This window comes from Giraffa tippelskirchi, chromosome 3, assembly GCF_054371585.1.
Source record: "Giraffa tippelskirchi isolate mGirTip1 chromosome 3, T2T-mGirTip1v1.2.pri, whole genome shotgun sequence".
Classification (NCBI taxonomy): Eukaryota; Metazoa; Chordata; class Mammalia; order Artiodactyla; family Giraffidae; genus Giraffa; species Giraffa tippelskirchi.
In genome coordinates this window covers 67,318,141-67,332,860 of record NC_137277.1, presented here as the reverse complement: position 1 = coordinate 67,332,860, position 14,720 = coordinate 67,318,141, and the positions used below count along the sequence as shown (strand labels likewise).

At 39.1% G+C, this 14,720-nt stretch overlaps 1 protein-coding gene across 5 annotated transcripts in view; it reads left to right on the top strand.

Moving 5' to 3' along the window:
* Positions 1-14,269, top strand: part of UGGT1 (UDP-glucose glycoprotein glucosyltransferase 1) — a 112,875-nt gene extending 98,606 nt beyond the window's left edge. For all 5 annotated transcript variants that reach the window (XM_081581066.1, XM_081581065.1, XM_081581064.1 and 2 more), the window contains 6 exons: positions 280-462; positions 1,874-2,034; positions 3,192-3,306; positions 7,840-7,956; positions 8,383-8,551; positions 10,160-14,269. In XM_081581066.1, coding sequence (XP_081437192.1) covers positions 280-462; positions 1,874-2,034; positions 3,192-3,306; positions 7,840-7,956; positions 8,383-8,551; positions 10,160-10,185 — 771 coding nt within the window. In that variant the 3' untranslated portion in view covers positions 10,186-14,269. The remainder of the gene's footprint in view (positions 1-279; positions 463-1,873; positions 2,035-3,191; positions 3,307-7,839; positions 7,957-8,382; positions 8,552-10,159) is intronic.
* Positions 14,270-14,720: the final 451 nt, after the last annotated feature.

Here is a 14,720-nt window from a genome sequence, read left to right as displayed (position 1 = left end):
CATTTCCCTTAAACACACACACACATAAATTAGTTATATAAAAGCCTTCACTTAAAGATCTCTGGTCATCTCATGTGTGATTAGAAATCATAAAAAATGGAGATTTGACAAAAGTTTATATGTATTCTTTACGTAGTCACAAGTTAGTCAGGGTCACATTTCTTCATTAGACTGCTGATATAGTAAATGTGTTTTACTTGTGCCATAATTGTGGTTTGTTGACTGACTTGTTTTTCTTAATCAAAGTAAATGATTGTTGTTCCCTGTGTCTGCAAATAGGAGTTTATACCTTATATGGCAGACAAATACAATTTTCAGTATGAGCTTGTTCAGTACAAATGGCCCCGGTGGCTTCACCAGCAGACTGAGAAACAGCGCATCATCTGGGGTTACAAGATCCTCTTCCTGGATGTGCTATTCCCACTGGTTGTTGACAAGTTCCTGTTTGTGGATGCGGATCAGGTGAGCTCTTAAAGGCTAGGTTTCAGCAGTACAAATTTAAGGCATTAGACTTCCTTTTCCTTTTTAAATGATTTTATCTTTCCAATTGTGGAAAAATACACACTTATTTTACATTATTTAGAATATATGAATCTATTTGCAGAACAGCAGTGGAGACACAGACATTGAGAACAGACTTATGAACATGGCTGGGGGAAGAAGGAGAGGGTGGGAGGTATGGAGAGAGTAACATGGAAACATACATTACCATATGTAAAATAGATAGCCAGTGGGAATTTGCTGTATGACTCACGGAACTCATACTGGGGCTTGATAATAACCTAGAGGGTTGGGATGGGGAAGGAGGTGGGAGGGATGTTCAAGTGGGAGGGGACATGGGTAAACCTATGGCTGATTTATGTTGATGTTTAGTAGAAACCGATGCAGTACTGTAAAGCAATTATCCTTCAATTAAAAAGAAAAAAAGAATATATGGAAAGGTATCATCAGATGTGAGCACTTTTAAAATTTGCATTCAGTGTATCTCCTTTCATCTTTTCTCCTGTGCCTCTTTTATGTAGTTGTGATTACATCATTTATGTAGTTTTGTATCTTAAATTTAACTCATTTAACATACAAACTAAAATTGAAAAATTTGCCGGTTTAACATAACACTGCTTGCTGTCATCTCCAGTCATTTGCCCCAAAGCTAGGAGTTATTGACGTGGGTAAGAGAGGGAGCTGGTGCCTGGCCTTGACCATATGGAACTTGTCAGTTGGTCTTCCTGCTATCAGGAAGACAGCTGGCTTAATTAAAAGGAACACACAAATTTTAGAGCATGTACACTCAAAAAGTATAAATATACTTCTGCCCTACAGCCTTTACCCTTATCCTGAACTATCTAAAACCTGAATTCCTCATCTGAGTGGAAGTGATGTAATGTGTGCAGAAGTCATTTGGACAAAAATCATCCAACTCTTGGGAATTCTGCCCCACCTGGCTCATTTATATCACAAATGGCTCAACATGAAGCCTGCTTTCCTAGTTCTACAATCACATTTCATCCTTGCTGAGCACTTACTGTGTGCCAGGCATCATTTTACATCTGTCCATACACGAGTTCATGTAATCCTCCCAACAAGCCTGTGAGATCTCCATTTTAGATCCAAAACTGAGTCACAGAGAGGCAACACAATGTAAATCTGTTTTACTTCTGCTTTTTTTTTGAATACTTAAGAGTCCTGTGTCCCAAGCACTAGGCTAATCATCTTAGGTGCTGGTGAGGGCAGTCAGCCTAATCAAGAAGAAGCCAGGCTTGAGCTGGGTTTGCGGCCTGTGCCGTTGATCAGTCCCTGAGCTGCCCTCAGTATTTCTAGGAAACTGCTATCTGCATGGGTTTTAAACAAGTGACTGTGATCCTTTCTTCTTCAGATTGTACGAACAGACTTGAAAGAGTTAAGAGATTTCAATTTGGATGGTGCTCCTTATGGTTACACTCCTTTCTGTGACAGCCGCAGAGAGATGGATGGCTACAGGTTCTGGAAGTCAGGGTACTGGGCCAGTCACTTAGCAGGGCGAAAGTACCATATCAGGTACTGAGAATGTTGCGGTTTGATTTTCATTTCTTTAAAATTAATTTTGCATCTTTAAAATTGTGAGTAGGTAATATGTTAATGTGGTTCAAAAATAAGAACTATAAAAAATATATAGTGAAAAGCTGCCCCATTCTGTCTACTTACTGTGTCTCCTTCTAGAGTTTTCTAATTCTTAGGTAAAAAACTATGACTTCTTTTTTTACACAAAATATATCCTACCTTATTTACAGTTTTGTGCTTTGCTTTTTTAACTTGATGTTTCTAGTACATGTAGAGAGAGACCTTTTTCCTTTTTGTATCAACATACTTTTCCAGTATTTGTATCATTGTGGTCTTGCTACGACATACAATGTTATTTGTTGTTGATGTTCAGTCACTAAGTTGTGTCTGACTCTTGAGACCCCATGGACTGTAGCCTGCTCCTCTGTCCATGGGATTTCCCAGGCAAGAATACCAGAGTGGGTTGCCATTTCCTTCTCTGGCGGATCTTCCCAACCCAGGGATCGAACGCTCATCTCCTGCATTGGCAGGCGGGTTCTTTACCACTGAGCCACCAGTTAAACACACAATTTTTTATATTTCAAATGTACCTATAGAATAAATTCCTAAAACTCCTAGGTTAAACAGTGTATGTATTTGTTGTACATCTGTTGTTTCTGTATATTATCTTCTCTGGGAAAAGTGTGATTTGGAGAAATCTGTAGGAAGCAACATGTATAGAGATAAATGTTGGGGTGTTGGTGATTTAAGTATTGTACTGTATGCCCTTGGTCCGAAGGAACTATAACACTTGGTTGGTTTTTTCCTCTGTAACATTTAAGATATCATCAGGATATCTTTGACTAATGATTATCAATTATTATAGTTTTTATTATCAAACCTGCTGACATTTGCTAGAAACCTTCTTTTGTCAGAGATTACTTTCTTTGGAACAGTGACAAAATGAGCTTGTGGTACCAGAATATGGGTTTTGTAATCACTTCCTTAGCCATCTTTGAAGTGGTACGTAGTGACTGTGAGCTCTACTGTAAAGCCTCAGCTTACCTTTTCCATGAGAAACCAGAATGTTAGCCTAGTGATCTGTTCCATTAGTCAGTGGGGTTACTTTTTCTGCCATAATCCATGGTTATAACAAATGGATTTTCTCTATCCAGTGCACTGTATGTCGTGGATCTGAAGAAGTTTAGGAAAATAGCAGCTGGTGACAGACTCAGGGGACAGTACCAAGGTCTGAGTCAGGATCCTAACAGCCTTTCAAACCTTGACCAAGTAAGTGGCCACTTTTTTTGGTTAACAGTTTTGGTGATGGGTGTACAGTGTTGTGTCAGAAAATGAAGTAGTGTTTGCTTCTCATTTGTCTCTGTTGGGATAGTGTTTTGTTTCTTCGTGGAAAGGAATTTGTGTTTAGTGTGTGTGTGTGTGTGTGTGTGTGTGATTTTTATTTGCCCTTAAGAGAGGACATAGTGGTAAAAAGTATGATAGGCCTGATGTTGGTTTGGGGAGGGAGATGGAAGGAAGGAGCTGCCATATCTTCTCATTTTGTACCCAGCTAAGCTGATAAATTTGTTTCTCTGCCTGCTAGGTTTGTTTCTCTTCTTTAGGAACTAACTATCACAGCACAGGATATAGTATTGTTATTTCTCTTTTTTCTATATCAAAAACCATGGTGTTTTTTTAAGAAGTTTAGCTGAATCACTATTTATTAATGCTAAACATTTTTTAGAGGTGAGATTATAGTTTGTGCTTTAGGTACATAGTTTCACATATTTTGTTTTGCTTAAGTCTGCTTTAAACATTTTAAAACCTTTATTATGATATTTAGCACCCATAAATAAGAGTGTACAAAACAAAATATATAAATACATATTCATATGCATCAATGAAGTACCACACAGCACACACCCATGTACTGCCACCCAGTTTAGGAAATTCAACATTCTTAGCAACCCAAAAGCCACCCTCTTCTCCAACAGCATCCTAACTTTTGTGGTAATCATTCCATGGCTTTTCTGTGTTGAGTAACTACTTACACATGTATCCTTAAACACTATAGTTTTGCCTGTTTTTTCCCCTGCCTGTCTCAGTGGGATTATACAAAGTTAATCTTTGAGTTACTCTCAAAGTAACTCTTTTGAGTCTAACTTCTTTTGCTTAACATTATGTTAATGAGATTCATCCATGTTCCTGTATGAAATGGTACCGTGTTTTGTTTATTGTAAATTTGGATTGTTTTCCATTGTTGTCTTCCATGGATAATGCTGCTGTGATCAGTTATGCATGTCTTGATTGATGCACATGTACACGTATTTCAGTTGTGTATACAACTACAAGTTGAATTGCTGAACCATCAGATTGGTGGATCTTTATCTTCATTAGATAATTCCAAGCAGTTTCCAAAGTAGTTCTGATTTATACTCCCATCAGCAGTGCAAGAATTCATGATGCTCTATGTTTTGAGTAATACTTACTGTTAATTGAATTGATTAGATGTGAGCTGGCATCCCATGTGGCTTTCAATTGGAGAGTTTAATCTGTTTATATTAAGTGTAATTATTAGTGAGGTGGGATTTACATCTGCCAATTTCGTACTTGTTTTCTATATATCTTTTGTTTCTAAATTCCTGCATTACTGCCTTCGTTAATAGATGTTTTAATTCCCCTCTTGTTTCTTTCACTGTATACATGGAGATTTTCTTGGTTTTTGTTTTTGTTTGTTTGTTCTAGTCCAGTTGCTCTAGTCTGAGAAAGTATTCTGTATGATTTTAGGCATTTAAAATTTGTTGAGCTTTGCTTTTTGATCCAGATATGGTCATTTTTGGTAGCCATTTCATCTGGTTTTATATCTGCAGATGTTAGACGTGATGCTTTTCTTTGTATGTCCATTAGGTGAAGTTTAGTGATAATGCTGTTACTGTTAATGAGTCCAAGCTCAGTCTGCTTGCTGCATGACAAGGCAATAAATCGAGAGATGAGGTGTTGAATCAAGGAATAGCGACTTTGGAAAGCTATTGGACACCCAACTTGGACACCCAGTTGGAAAGCTGGGTGTCCAAGAAGATGGTGGACAAGAGTCTTAGGGTACTATCTTATTGGGGTCTGGATGCTAGTTTCTTTGATAAAACAGAGAGAGGCGGGAGGTGAGGAAGTAAAGTGAAGAGGCTGTAAGTCTTGAAAAATATCTCCTAGTATGGCCAGCCTCTGGGAGGGGATGTGTTAATTTCTTCTTTCGTGCAGCCATTCACAGGTGGACAAGATCAACATGTTTCTCTAAGCTGAACAAAACCCCTTGAGTTTAACTTTCAGGCAGAGGGACAGGGTTCCCCCAGGCAGGCCATTATGTATGCTTATTACTATAAAAAGCATCCTTTTAGTGATTTAGAAAGCATCCTCTAGTGATAACAAAAGCAACAGAAAGCAAAAGTTAAACAAATCCAACACAGAGTCAGGTTTTGTTCTTTCCTGTTACATTATGTGTGTTTTGTCTGTTTTTCTACTAGTTACTGCGACAATTGTGTTAAAATCTCTTTCCATAATGTGAAATCTTGTCTTTAGTTTTGTCAAATTTTACTTGATGTACTTAGAGACTATATCGTTCATTGCCTAAAAACTTAGAAGTCATATATGTTTCTGACAAATTAACTTTTTATCATTGCTATTGATGCTTTTTTGGCAGGGGCTTGAAGTGTGCTTCATCTAATACTAGTATTGCTACACTGGTTTTCCTTTTAGTTACTGTTTCATGGTATATTTTTTTATCCTTCTGTTTTCAGTAGTTCTTAATCCTTATGTTTTAGTTCTGTTTCCTATAAAGAGCTTATATTGGTTTGTTTTTTCATTTGGTGTGACCATCATTTAATTTGAACATTAGTCCGTTGATAGTAAATGTAATCACCAACAAGTTTGGCTTTTCCACAGTCCCCTTGCTTATGCCATGTGTCCTGTGTTTCTTTTTTTTCCTTAGTCAGTTTCTTTCCAAATGATCGAGAGTTTTTAATAATTCTGTTTCCCTCTATTAAACTATACAGTTTTAAATAATTTTTTAATGATTAGCCTAGAGGTAACAGCATGCATTTCTGACTTTGCAAAGGCTAATATTAAATAGTGTTTTACCCAGCTACTGGACAGGGCAAAAACATTAGAACAGCTCTTCTCAAATTTTAGCATAATAAAAAAAAATCATCTGAAGAACTTACTAAAGCATTAATCTTTGGGTCCCCATCCTCCACAGGCTGATTCAGTAGGTATTTGGTTGGACCTAAGAACCTGCATTCTGAGCAAACTCTGTGCTCCAACTCCACATACTACATTTTGAGTAGCATTGTCTTAGAACTCATTAACTCCATTTATCCATTGTTAAGATCAAGTAATATTTCGTTGTATGTATGTACTACATTTTGTTTGGCTATTCATCTGCTGATGAACATTTGGCTTATCTCCATCTTTTGACTGTTGTAAATAATGCCTCTATGAACATTGGTATGCAAGTATCTGTTTGAGTCCTTGCTTTCAATTCTTGTGTGTGTATACCCAGAAGTAAAATTATTGGATCATATTGGCTGTTTGTGTCTTTGGACAATAGAACATTTTATTATTAATGTGTCAAACTCAAAAGTTTTCCTGAGAGAAAAGCTTCAAAGCATAGAGTACAGTTGGCTAGAAAACACGTGGGCTTCATCTACTTAGAATCAAGCCTCAGTTGACAAGGTGGATTTAGAGCTTCCTTTAAGCAAAACTTTGACATACAAGAGCCACATTCAATGCCTAATCGGCTTTTAGAAGGCAGTGCTGTTTTTCTTAGAAATGCCCTCTGGAAGGGAAGTCTGTTGTTGTTGTTCAGTTGCTAGGTCATGTCCAACTCTCTGTGACCCCGTCAACTGCAGCACGCCAGGTTCCCCTGTCCTTCACTATCTCCTGGAGTTTGCTCAAATTCATGCCAATTGGTGCTATCTAATCATCTCATCTGCTACCATCCACGTCTCCTTTTGCCTTTAAATCTTTCCCAGAATCAGGGTCTTTTCTAATGAGTTGGCTCTTTGCATCAGGTAGCCAAAGTATTGGAGCTTCAGCTTCAGCATCAGTACTTCCAGTGAATAATCTGGGTTGACTTCCTTTAGGATTGACTGGTTTGATCTCCTTGCAGTCAAAGGGACTCTCGGGAGTCTGAGGTGCCACAATTTGAAAGGATCAGTTTTTCAACGCTCAGCCTTATGATCCAACTCTCACATCCATACATGACTACTGGAAAAACCATAGCTTTAACTATGTATATGGTCCTTTATCAGCAAAGCAATGTCTCTGCTTTTTAATTCACTGTCTAGGTTTTTCATAGCTTTCCTTCCAAGGAGAAAGCAGACTGTTTGTGAGTTTTAGCCTAAAGTTTTTCAGGTGCTTCTTATGGGTAGGTGTTTTATGGATCGTCTAAACTTTGGTTTTTAAAAACACCATAAATAAATACTGTAGGTACTTTACAGTTTTTGCTAAGGACTCTTTCTGTTTTAAAATTTTGTGATTGGCATTTGATACGTAATGAGCAGCTAATTTGCTGTTCATTTATTTAAATTTCCCCTAGCACTTTATTTCTAAATATTCTGTTTTGTATTTTATTGAAGCATAGTTGATTTACAATGTTGTGTTAATTTCTGCTATACAGCAGAGTGATTCAGATATATGTTCTTATTCATGTTTTTCCATTATGTTTTATAATAGGATATTGAATATAGTTCTCTGTGCTCTATAGTAGGACCTTGTTGTTTATTCCCCTAGAACTTCAGATTGTTGTGTTTTATCTTCTCTACTGAATAGGATTTGCCCAATAACATGATCCATCAGGTGCCAATTAAATCACTCCCTCAAGAATGGCTTTGGTGTGAAACGTGGTGTGATGATGCCTCTAAGAAAAGGGCAAAAACAATTGATTTGGTAAGTCGTCTGTGGCTCTTTACTGCATTCAGTCCAGTCTGATGTATAACTAGATAATTTGGTCTTTCTCTGTAATTGTGTAGTTCAGGGGTTGTAGGACTTCTTACAGTAACCTCAGCAGGAAGGCAAATCCTCTGTTGTCTGATGGGGCTGTTTTCACTATTTAGAATCCATGAAGTTACCATTTGTCTTCCAGATCACTCTGTGCCTTGTAGTTTTTCCAAATGGACTTTCTCTTTCTGCCTTCCAGTAGCGCTCCACGACTTCTTTGCCGAAGCTTTGTACAGCCCCTACCACATTGCTTCTCATATCATTGTTCTTTTTGTCCAGTTAGAACCTATAACCCAAGAATAGAAACAGCTTTGAATGCTATATAACATACCCTTCCTTTAACTGGGCTGAAGTATGTTATTTTGATTTTCACAGTGTAATAATCCAATGACCAAAGAGCCCAAGCTGGAGGCCGCTGTTCGAATTGTCCCAGAGTGGCAGGACTATGATCAGGAGATCAAACAGCTACAGAACCGCTTTCAGGAGGAGAAGGAAACGGGAGCACTGTATAGAGACAAGACAGCAAAGGAGGCAAGCCGAAAAGGTATGTACAGATTTTTGGCTTTAGGTAGGTACTTCTTGGCCTGTCCGATTTCTGTTGCAGAAACAGAATCTTGTAAGAACAAGAAGAATCAGTTATTCAGTCTTCCATTGTGACATCTGGTAGTCTATATTTTTCACATTGCTTATTCAGTTGGGCTTCTAGACAGTATTTATTAATGTAATTGCTGCCTTTTTTTCTTTCTTTTTTTCTTTTTCTTTCTCCCATCCTTCTTCCTCTCTTCGTCCTTCCCTCCCTTCCTTCTTTTGTTTTCTTTCTTTTTTTGAAGAAAGAGTGCTTTGTGATTATTATTGTTTAGGTTTATGAGTTTTGTGATACATGACATACACTGATTTCTCTACTATGTGTACATTTTGAGTGGTAGCCAGTCTAAAAAAATTGTTAGAATACAAAAAGTGACTTTATATAAACCTTTAATAAGCTTCACTCTGGATTTTAATTTATTCAGCTCAAAACTAATTCTAAAAAAGCAAGTATAGAAATGGATCTTGAATGATTCACCTAAACATCCTGAAGACTATGCCATGATATTAAAATCACAGCTGAAATGTTGGATATTCACCATAAAAATAATTAAATTCATCAGTAAAACCTAAGGATTTTCATAAATAAATGGGTAAAGAATATAGACATAATGTTTAAATAAGATAAAAACACAAATAATAAATGAATTTGAAGAAACAGTAATCAAATTAAAGGACTCTAGCATTACTATTACTACATAGAAAAGAGTGTACGTATTGGTAATGCTGGGTTTCTCTGGTGGCTCAGGTGGTAAAAAATCTACGTGCAATGTAGGAGACCCAGGTTCAATCCCTGGGTCAGGAAGATAACCTGGAGAAGGGAATGGCTACCCACTCCACCGTCCTTGCCTGGAGAATTCCAGGGACAGAGGAACCTGGCAGGCTGTAGACCATAGGGTCACAAAGAGTTGGACATGACTGAGCAACTAACACTTTAACTTTTGGTGATTATGCCATTTGTTGGGGAAGATGGTGGTGAAACTCTTCTGGGTGAATCTTGTTGAAGCTGTGTGCATTAGAAAAATCCTTGTTAAAAGGCAGTAAATCAGTCATCAGGATTCATTAAAATTTTATATCCTCAACAGTTCCTCTCTTGAGAATTTACCTTGGAAGAAATAATTCAATATAATAAAGAAGTTATATACATGGAGAAATTTATTTTACTATCATTTTTTTTTAAAGGCATTGAAAAACAGTTTAAACACCCAAGACTAGAAAATGGTAATGCTACAGAGGAAAATGTATACGTTATTAAGTGAAAAAAGAAGAATCCTGACTAAATATATGTGCATTTTTACTAGAAGTAAATATTGTACCTGTGAAAAAAATTTAGAGGGAGTAGGGGTAAACAGTTAGTTTCAGTGTTCTCGAAAACAAAAATGTCTTTTTTGTTTTTGCTTTCAAAATTGACACAAACACACTAAACCAAAGCTCCTAACAATTTAAAAAGAGAGATACAGTGGAGGTGGGGCACAAATAATAGGGTTCAATAGCAGAGGACGCCCAGTCTGTACTTTGTAACTTGACAGTGATCCATTTTCTTTCCACTTGCTCTCCTTTTCCACAGGACCTCAGACACGTGAGGAATTATGATCTCCAGAGGAGGATAGGAAATTACACCATTTGAAAAACACTTTTTATATTAAATGCTAGTTTTTTCCAATCTGTCTATACAACTGCTGATGAACCGACAGGGCAGGAGTGCCACCCTGTTCATCCTGACTCCCGCCCGCTGGCAGCTCTGGATCTCTGGAGTTAAGGCTCTCTATTAGATTCGAACCTCAGAGGAAGACAAGGAACTGATCTTTGGGGGACTCTATGAAGAGCAGGCCTCTCACTAGAAGAGAAGATGGCAAAAGCAACTGGAAGAAAAACAAGCCCACATGTGCTGCAGTGTCTCAAGAGGCCACTAGCCAGCGCCGCCCTGTCCTTCCTTACCTCAGTCTGCGGGGAGGGGCGGCGGGGCTCCGCCTACAGCCTGGGCGGTGCGTCCGGGCGGGTCGCCACAGGGGCGGCGCCGGTCTGCGCCCTTGGGCCCTGTGCCCTTTCCCAGCATCAGGTCCATTGTGAAATTGAAACCCAACGAACAATCATGTGTCTTCAGGCTAAGCTCGGGGCAAATTAATTTGGGGAGAGGATGGGGGTGGGTTGGGGTGAGGGTAGGGAAAAGATCAGCAGTAGGAGGGCTCTGGAGTGTTGGGGGAGGGGTCATGAGGAAACGCAGAAATTGGCCTTTCTCTTTTATAAACCGTCAGAACCATTGTGACTAATATGAAATGAAGACATTATTCTTATTCTGCACCCAGCCCCAGTGAACTTTTTAAGTAATTGTTTTGTAAGCAATTTTTGTATTTGCAAAAGTCTTTGCTTTCTCTTCCCACTTTCTTAAAAGAAGTCTGTTATTTCCCTACTGGATACAGCCATAGTAAGCCCCTCTCGTGATCCACCTTGAGGGCTTCAGAACTCCCTCAGGAAGGTCACCACATCATTTACCCGCAGCTTCTCTGCAGAATTTTTTCTCTCTCAGACCCAGGGAAAGTTGGCTTTGTCTTTTCTCTACAAAAGACTCCCAGATCTGAGACCAGGAGAGATTTTGATTGTGTGATTCATGTTTTTCTGTACACTGTTCTGTAGTTCTTTTAGTTTAAGCCGGCAGACGTTGCCAGCGTTCCCCCCATTCTGACTCCACAGAGTTGTTTCTTGAAGCAAGTTGGACTCATGAGTCATGGCTTTTTGTGTCTTTAGCAACCCAGAACAGCCCTTCCGCAGCAGCCTTTCCTGCTGGGTGGGCAGTGCTGGGAGGCGCCCAGAGGAGTCTTCTGGTTGTGTGAGACTGCAGGTCCTGCTCCCCGTCTGCCCAGGCTGCAGGCTACAGCAGCAGAGCACTCCATGGACTGTGCCTCCTTCCAGTGTCTTAGGACAAATATCAAGTAATTAATTTTTTCCATATTCACATGGAAGCATAGTTCAGGAGTCTGTAAGTCTGAAGGAGCTTTTGAGTTTGCTTTTGTAAAAACTGGGGAGGAGGGACTTGTAGATAAATTGATCCAAGACTAAAAATGTCCCTTAGAGTTGTTGCTGTTGACAAAGGCGGTAGTGTGATCTGTCCCCACCCCCCAACACTGCTCCTCTGCTTGTCGGAGCAGCTAAAGGGACAGAATCAATGAGGATGAAAGACGTTTGCTCAGCTTCATCTGAGGTTTAATTAAGCCTTCAGAGAAGCTGCCACCGCCACTTGTGTCTATAAACCATGGGCACGGTTGTGCTTTTTTCCAGTTTATTTTCTGGGATATTGAGCAGGAAATAACTAAAGTCACTGGGATATGCTTTCTAAATGCTGGTTCCCTTGGGACATTGAACAGGGCACCATTCCACCTCTTTCTGCCTGGTCTCTCATGCGTACTCTGTATGAGGAAGGTGCAGTGTGAAATCTATTCTCTGTGTAGTGTGTATTCTCATTGCCCCTTAGCACCCTGGATTTAAGTCTTATTAATAGTTGAATCTAAATATGCAAGACCCAGCTTGCTTCTGAGATGGCCTTCAACCCTCCTCTTCATGCCAGGAATTCTTCATTCATGTGGAATAAGATCTTCCAAAATGAATCTCTAACACCCTAGGAAATGATGCTACTGCTAAAATTTGGTCTTGGTCAGCTTTGTCTGCTGTTTCTACTGTACGAAAGCAAATTGTGACTGAAAAGATTGGTAGATTTTTTTTCTAATAAACATGAATTGATTTCACTGAAAAGTTGAAGCTTCTGGAAACTGTTCACAGTGTGTTGTTTTTAACCATCATTTATATGCAATGAATTTTTTTCTTTCATCATGCCATAATAGAAAACTTGTCTTAATCAGTGCCAGAGTGATATGAAATAACGTGACATGTCAGAATGAAATGCGCCAGTGTGACTTTTTATGTTCTGTGAACAGTGATATTTGATTGAGGTCAAAATGCATGTAACACAATCTGCTGTTGGGGCTGTGGGGACATGCCTGTGTTTTGTTGTAAAACTGTCCTCTACACGTAGCACATTGAGAATGATGGTGTGTGAGTTTTCCACACAATTGATAAAGTGTTGTATCTCTCACAGTGGCATTTCAGATTGAAATGTACAACTGTTTGCCCACCTACTAAGTGCACACGCATCTGGTAAGCCCATGTATTTTGTGAACTCAGCTCTCTGGGGAGAGCAAAGGTTTTATAAACATTAAGAAGCAGTTCTAAGACTGGAGCTTAATTTCCTCTGCTGTCCTCACGACTTCCTATTATGAACCTTCTTAAGATTCTGATGGAATAAACAATGATTATCTGGTTGCAGAGTCCCTGATGGCTAGGGACAACAGTGCAGTTTCCAGAAGAGACTGGGAGGAAGGAAAATCCATTTCCTTTGGCTGGTAATTACACCATACTGACACTGTGACCTGGAGCCGGCCAGACACCACCCTCACAACAAGCAGGATTCCTCTTCCCCACACCTGCTTCGGGAGTAAATTTAGGTACTTGAAAGCAGTTTTTTTCCCCCTACAATTGTCATGAATGGTTAAAAGAAATGATTCAACGCAAGAGTTTCAAGGGAACATCTAGTGTGTTTTTCTGAATAAAATGATGTTAGTACTGTAGTATCAAATTTCATGGAAATATTAAAGTTTTGGTAAAGCTATGTAATGGAAGATTTCTCTTGGTAACAACAAATGGAGGGTGCATTGTGTGCAAAGTTATTTATATATTCCATTGTGTAATTTTAATAATTAGTTTTTTAAATATTTGATTTTATGGGGACATTTTTGTGGGTTAATCAACTTGAATATTGCTGTTCAGTGTCTAGTCTAGTGGGATAAACTTTTTAATTTAAATTCGTGTTTTCTCAGTCTTGATATAGTGAGGAAAGATCTTTAACCTGACAGAGTTCACCAAATGTAGACATCATTAACTCAGGTTGTCATTGCTATTTCAGAGTATCTGGAAGATACCAATTCCTCTTTCATTATTTGGTCTTTGATCTCTCAATCTAATGCAGAAACGACTCTTTTGGGTGGCGATGAGTCAGTGCACTGACTGGAGGATCTCTCCCCGTCAGGGTGTCATGAGTGCTGACAATTTTTTAAAAACAAATCAGGAAATCAGCTTCAGAGGTAGTCCAGAAGTGAGGCCATCTCCTGAGCCTTTTTCAATTACCTCACAACACAGAGGCCAAATGCAGATTTAAGAGGACATGAGTTAGGGTATGAACCAGGGCCTTCATCCCACCTGTAATTTATGCATCGCCTTACTTGTCACCTTTTAGATTTCCTCAGAGAAATGGGTATAATTCCTCTTTAAAATGAAAATAGCAAAATACATTAACCTAAGGTCAACAATTTGAGACAAGAATATCAAGTACCATGTTTTCCAGTCACTTGTTTTTGGTAATATTAAGGTAAACATGTAAAAACAAAAATACTAGAATTTTTAAAGAAACTATGTACTTAAAAAAACCCTTTGTAACTCTTCTATTTTATTGTACTCATGTTCTATGAAATGCACCATAGGTTGGGGTGCTGCCCCTTGCTTTGGAGCAAGCACTGGGGTGCTAAATGTCTGCAGAGCCCTCTGCGCCTGAAATGAACTGAGAATGAATTTCTGGTACTGTAATGAAAATAAGGTCAACACAATAAACTTTTCCTTCTCTTCTTTAAAACCCCCTGGTCTGTCATTCAGTTTTTCTGTCTAGGAAGAGTAGATGGTTAGAGCTCGAAGTTCCACCCCTTCATCTGACACAAGCAGCAGGCCTGGACAGGAGGAAGAACTTTACCTGAACATCTTGTCTAGTGAAGAGCTGGATCCAGGTGCAGCCAATTCTTTAGGTTCTCAGGAGAGCATTAGGCCTTTTCTAGGTCCCCAACTTCGGGGAACTACCTCAGGCAGGATCTGGCAGGCAAGCTGCCCCAGAAGCACTAACCATAACAGGAAGGATGTCAGGGGCTTTGTTCATTTTGGAAATTCTCTGAACTACTATGGGGCTAGATTTAAGGTTGAAGATACAGTTCCCGCTTTTCAGGAGCTCACTGGGCACTGCAAGCTGGTGTAATGAGAGCTGCTGCAGAGGTGGAGGTTGGGGAGGGGGCCCTTGTGACTGAGAACACAACAAA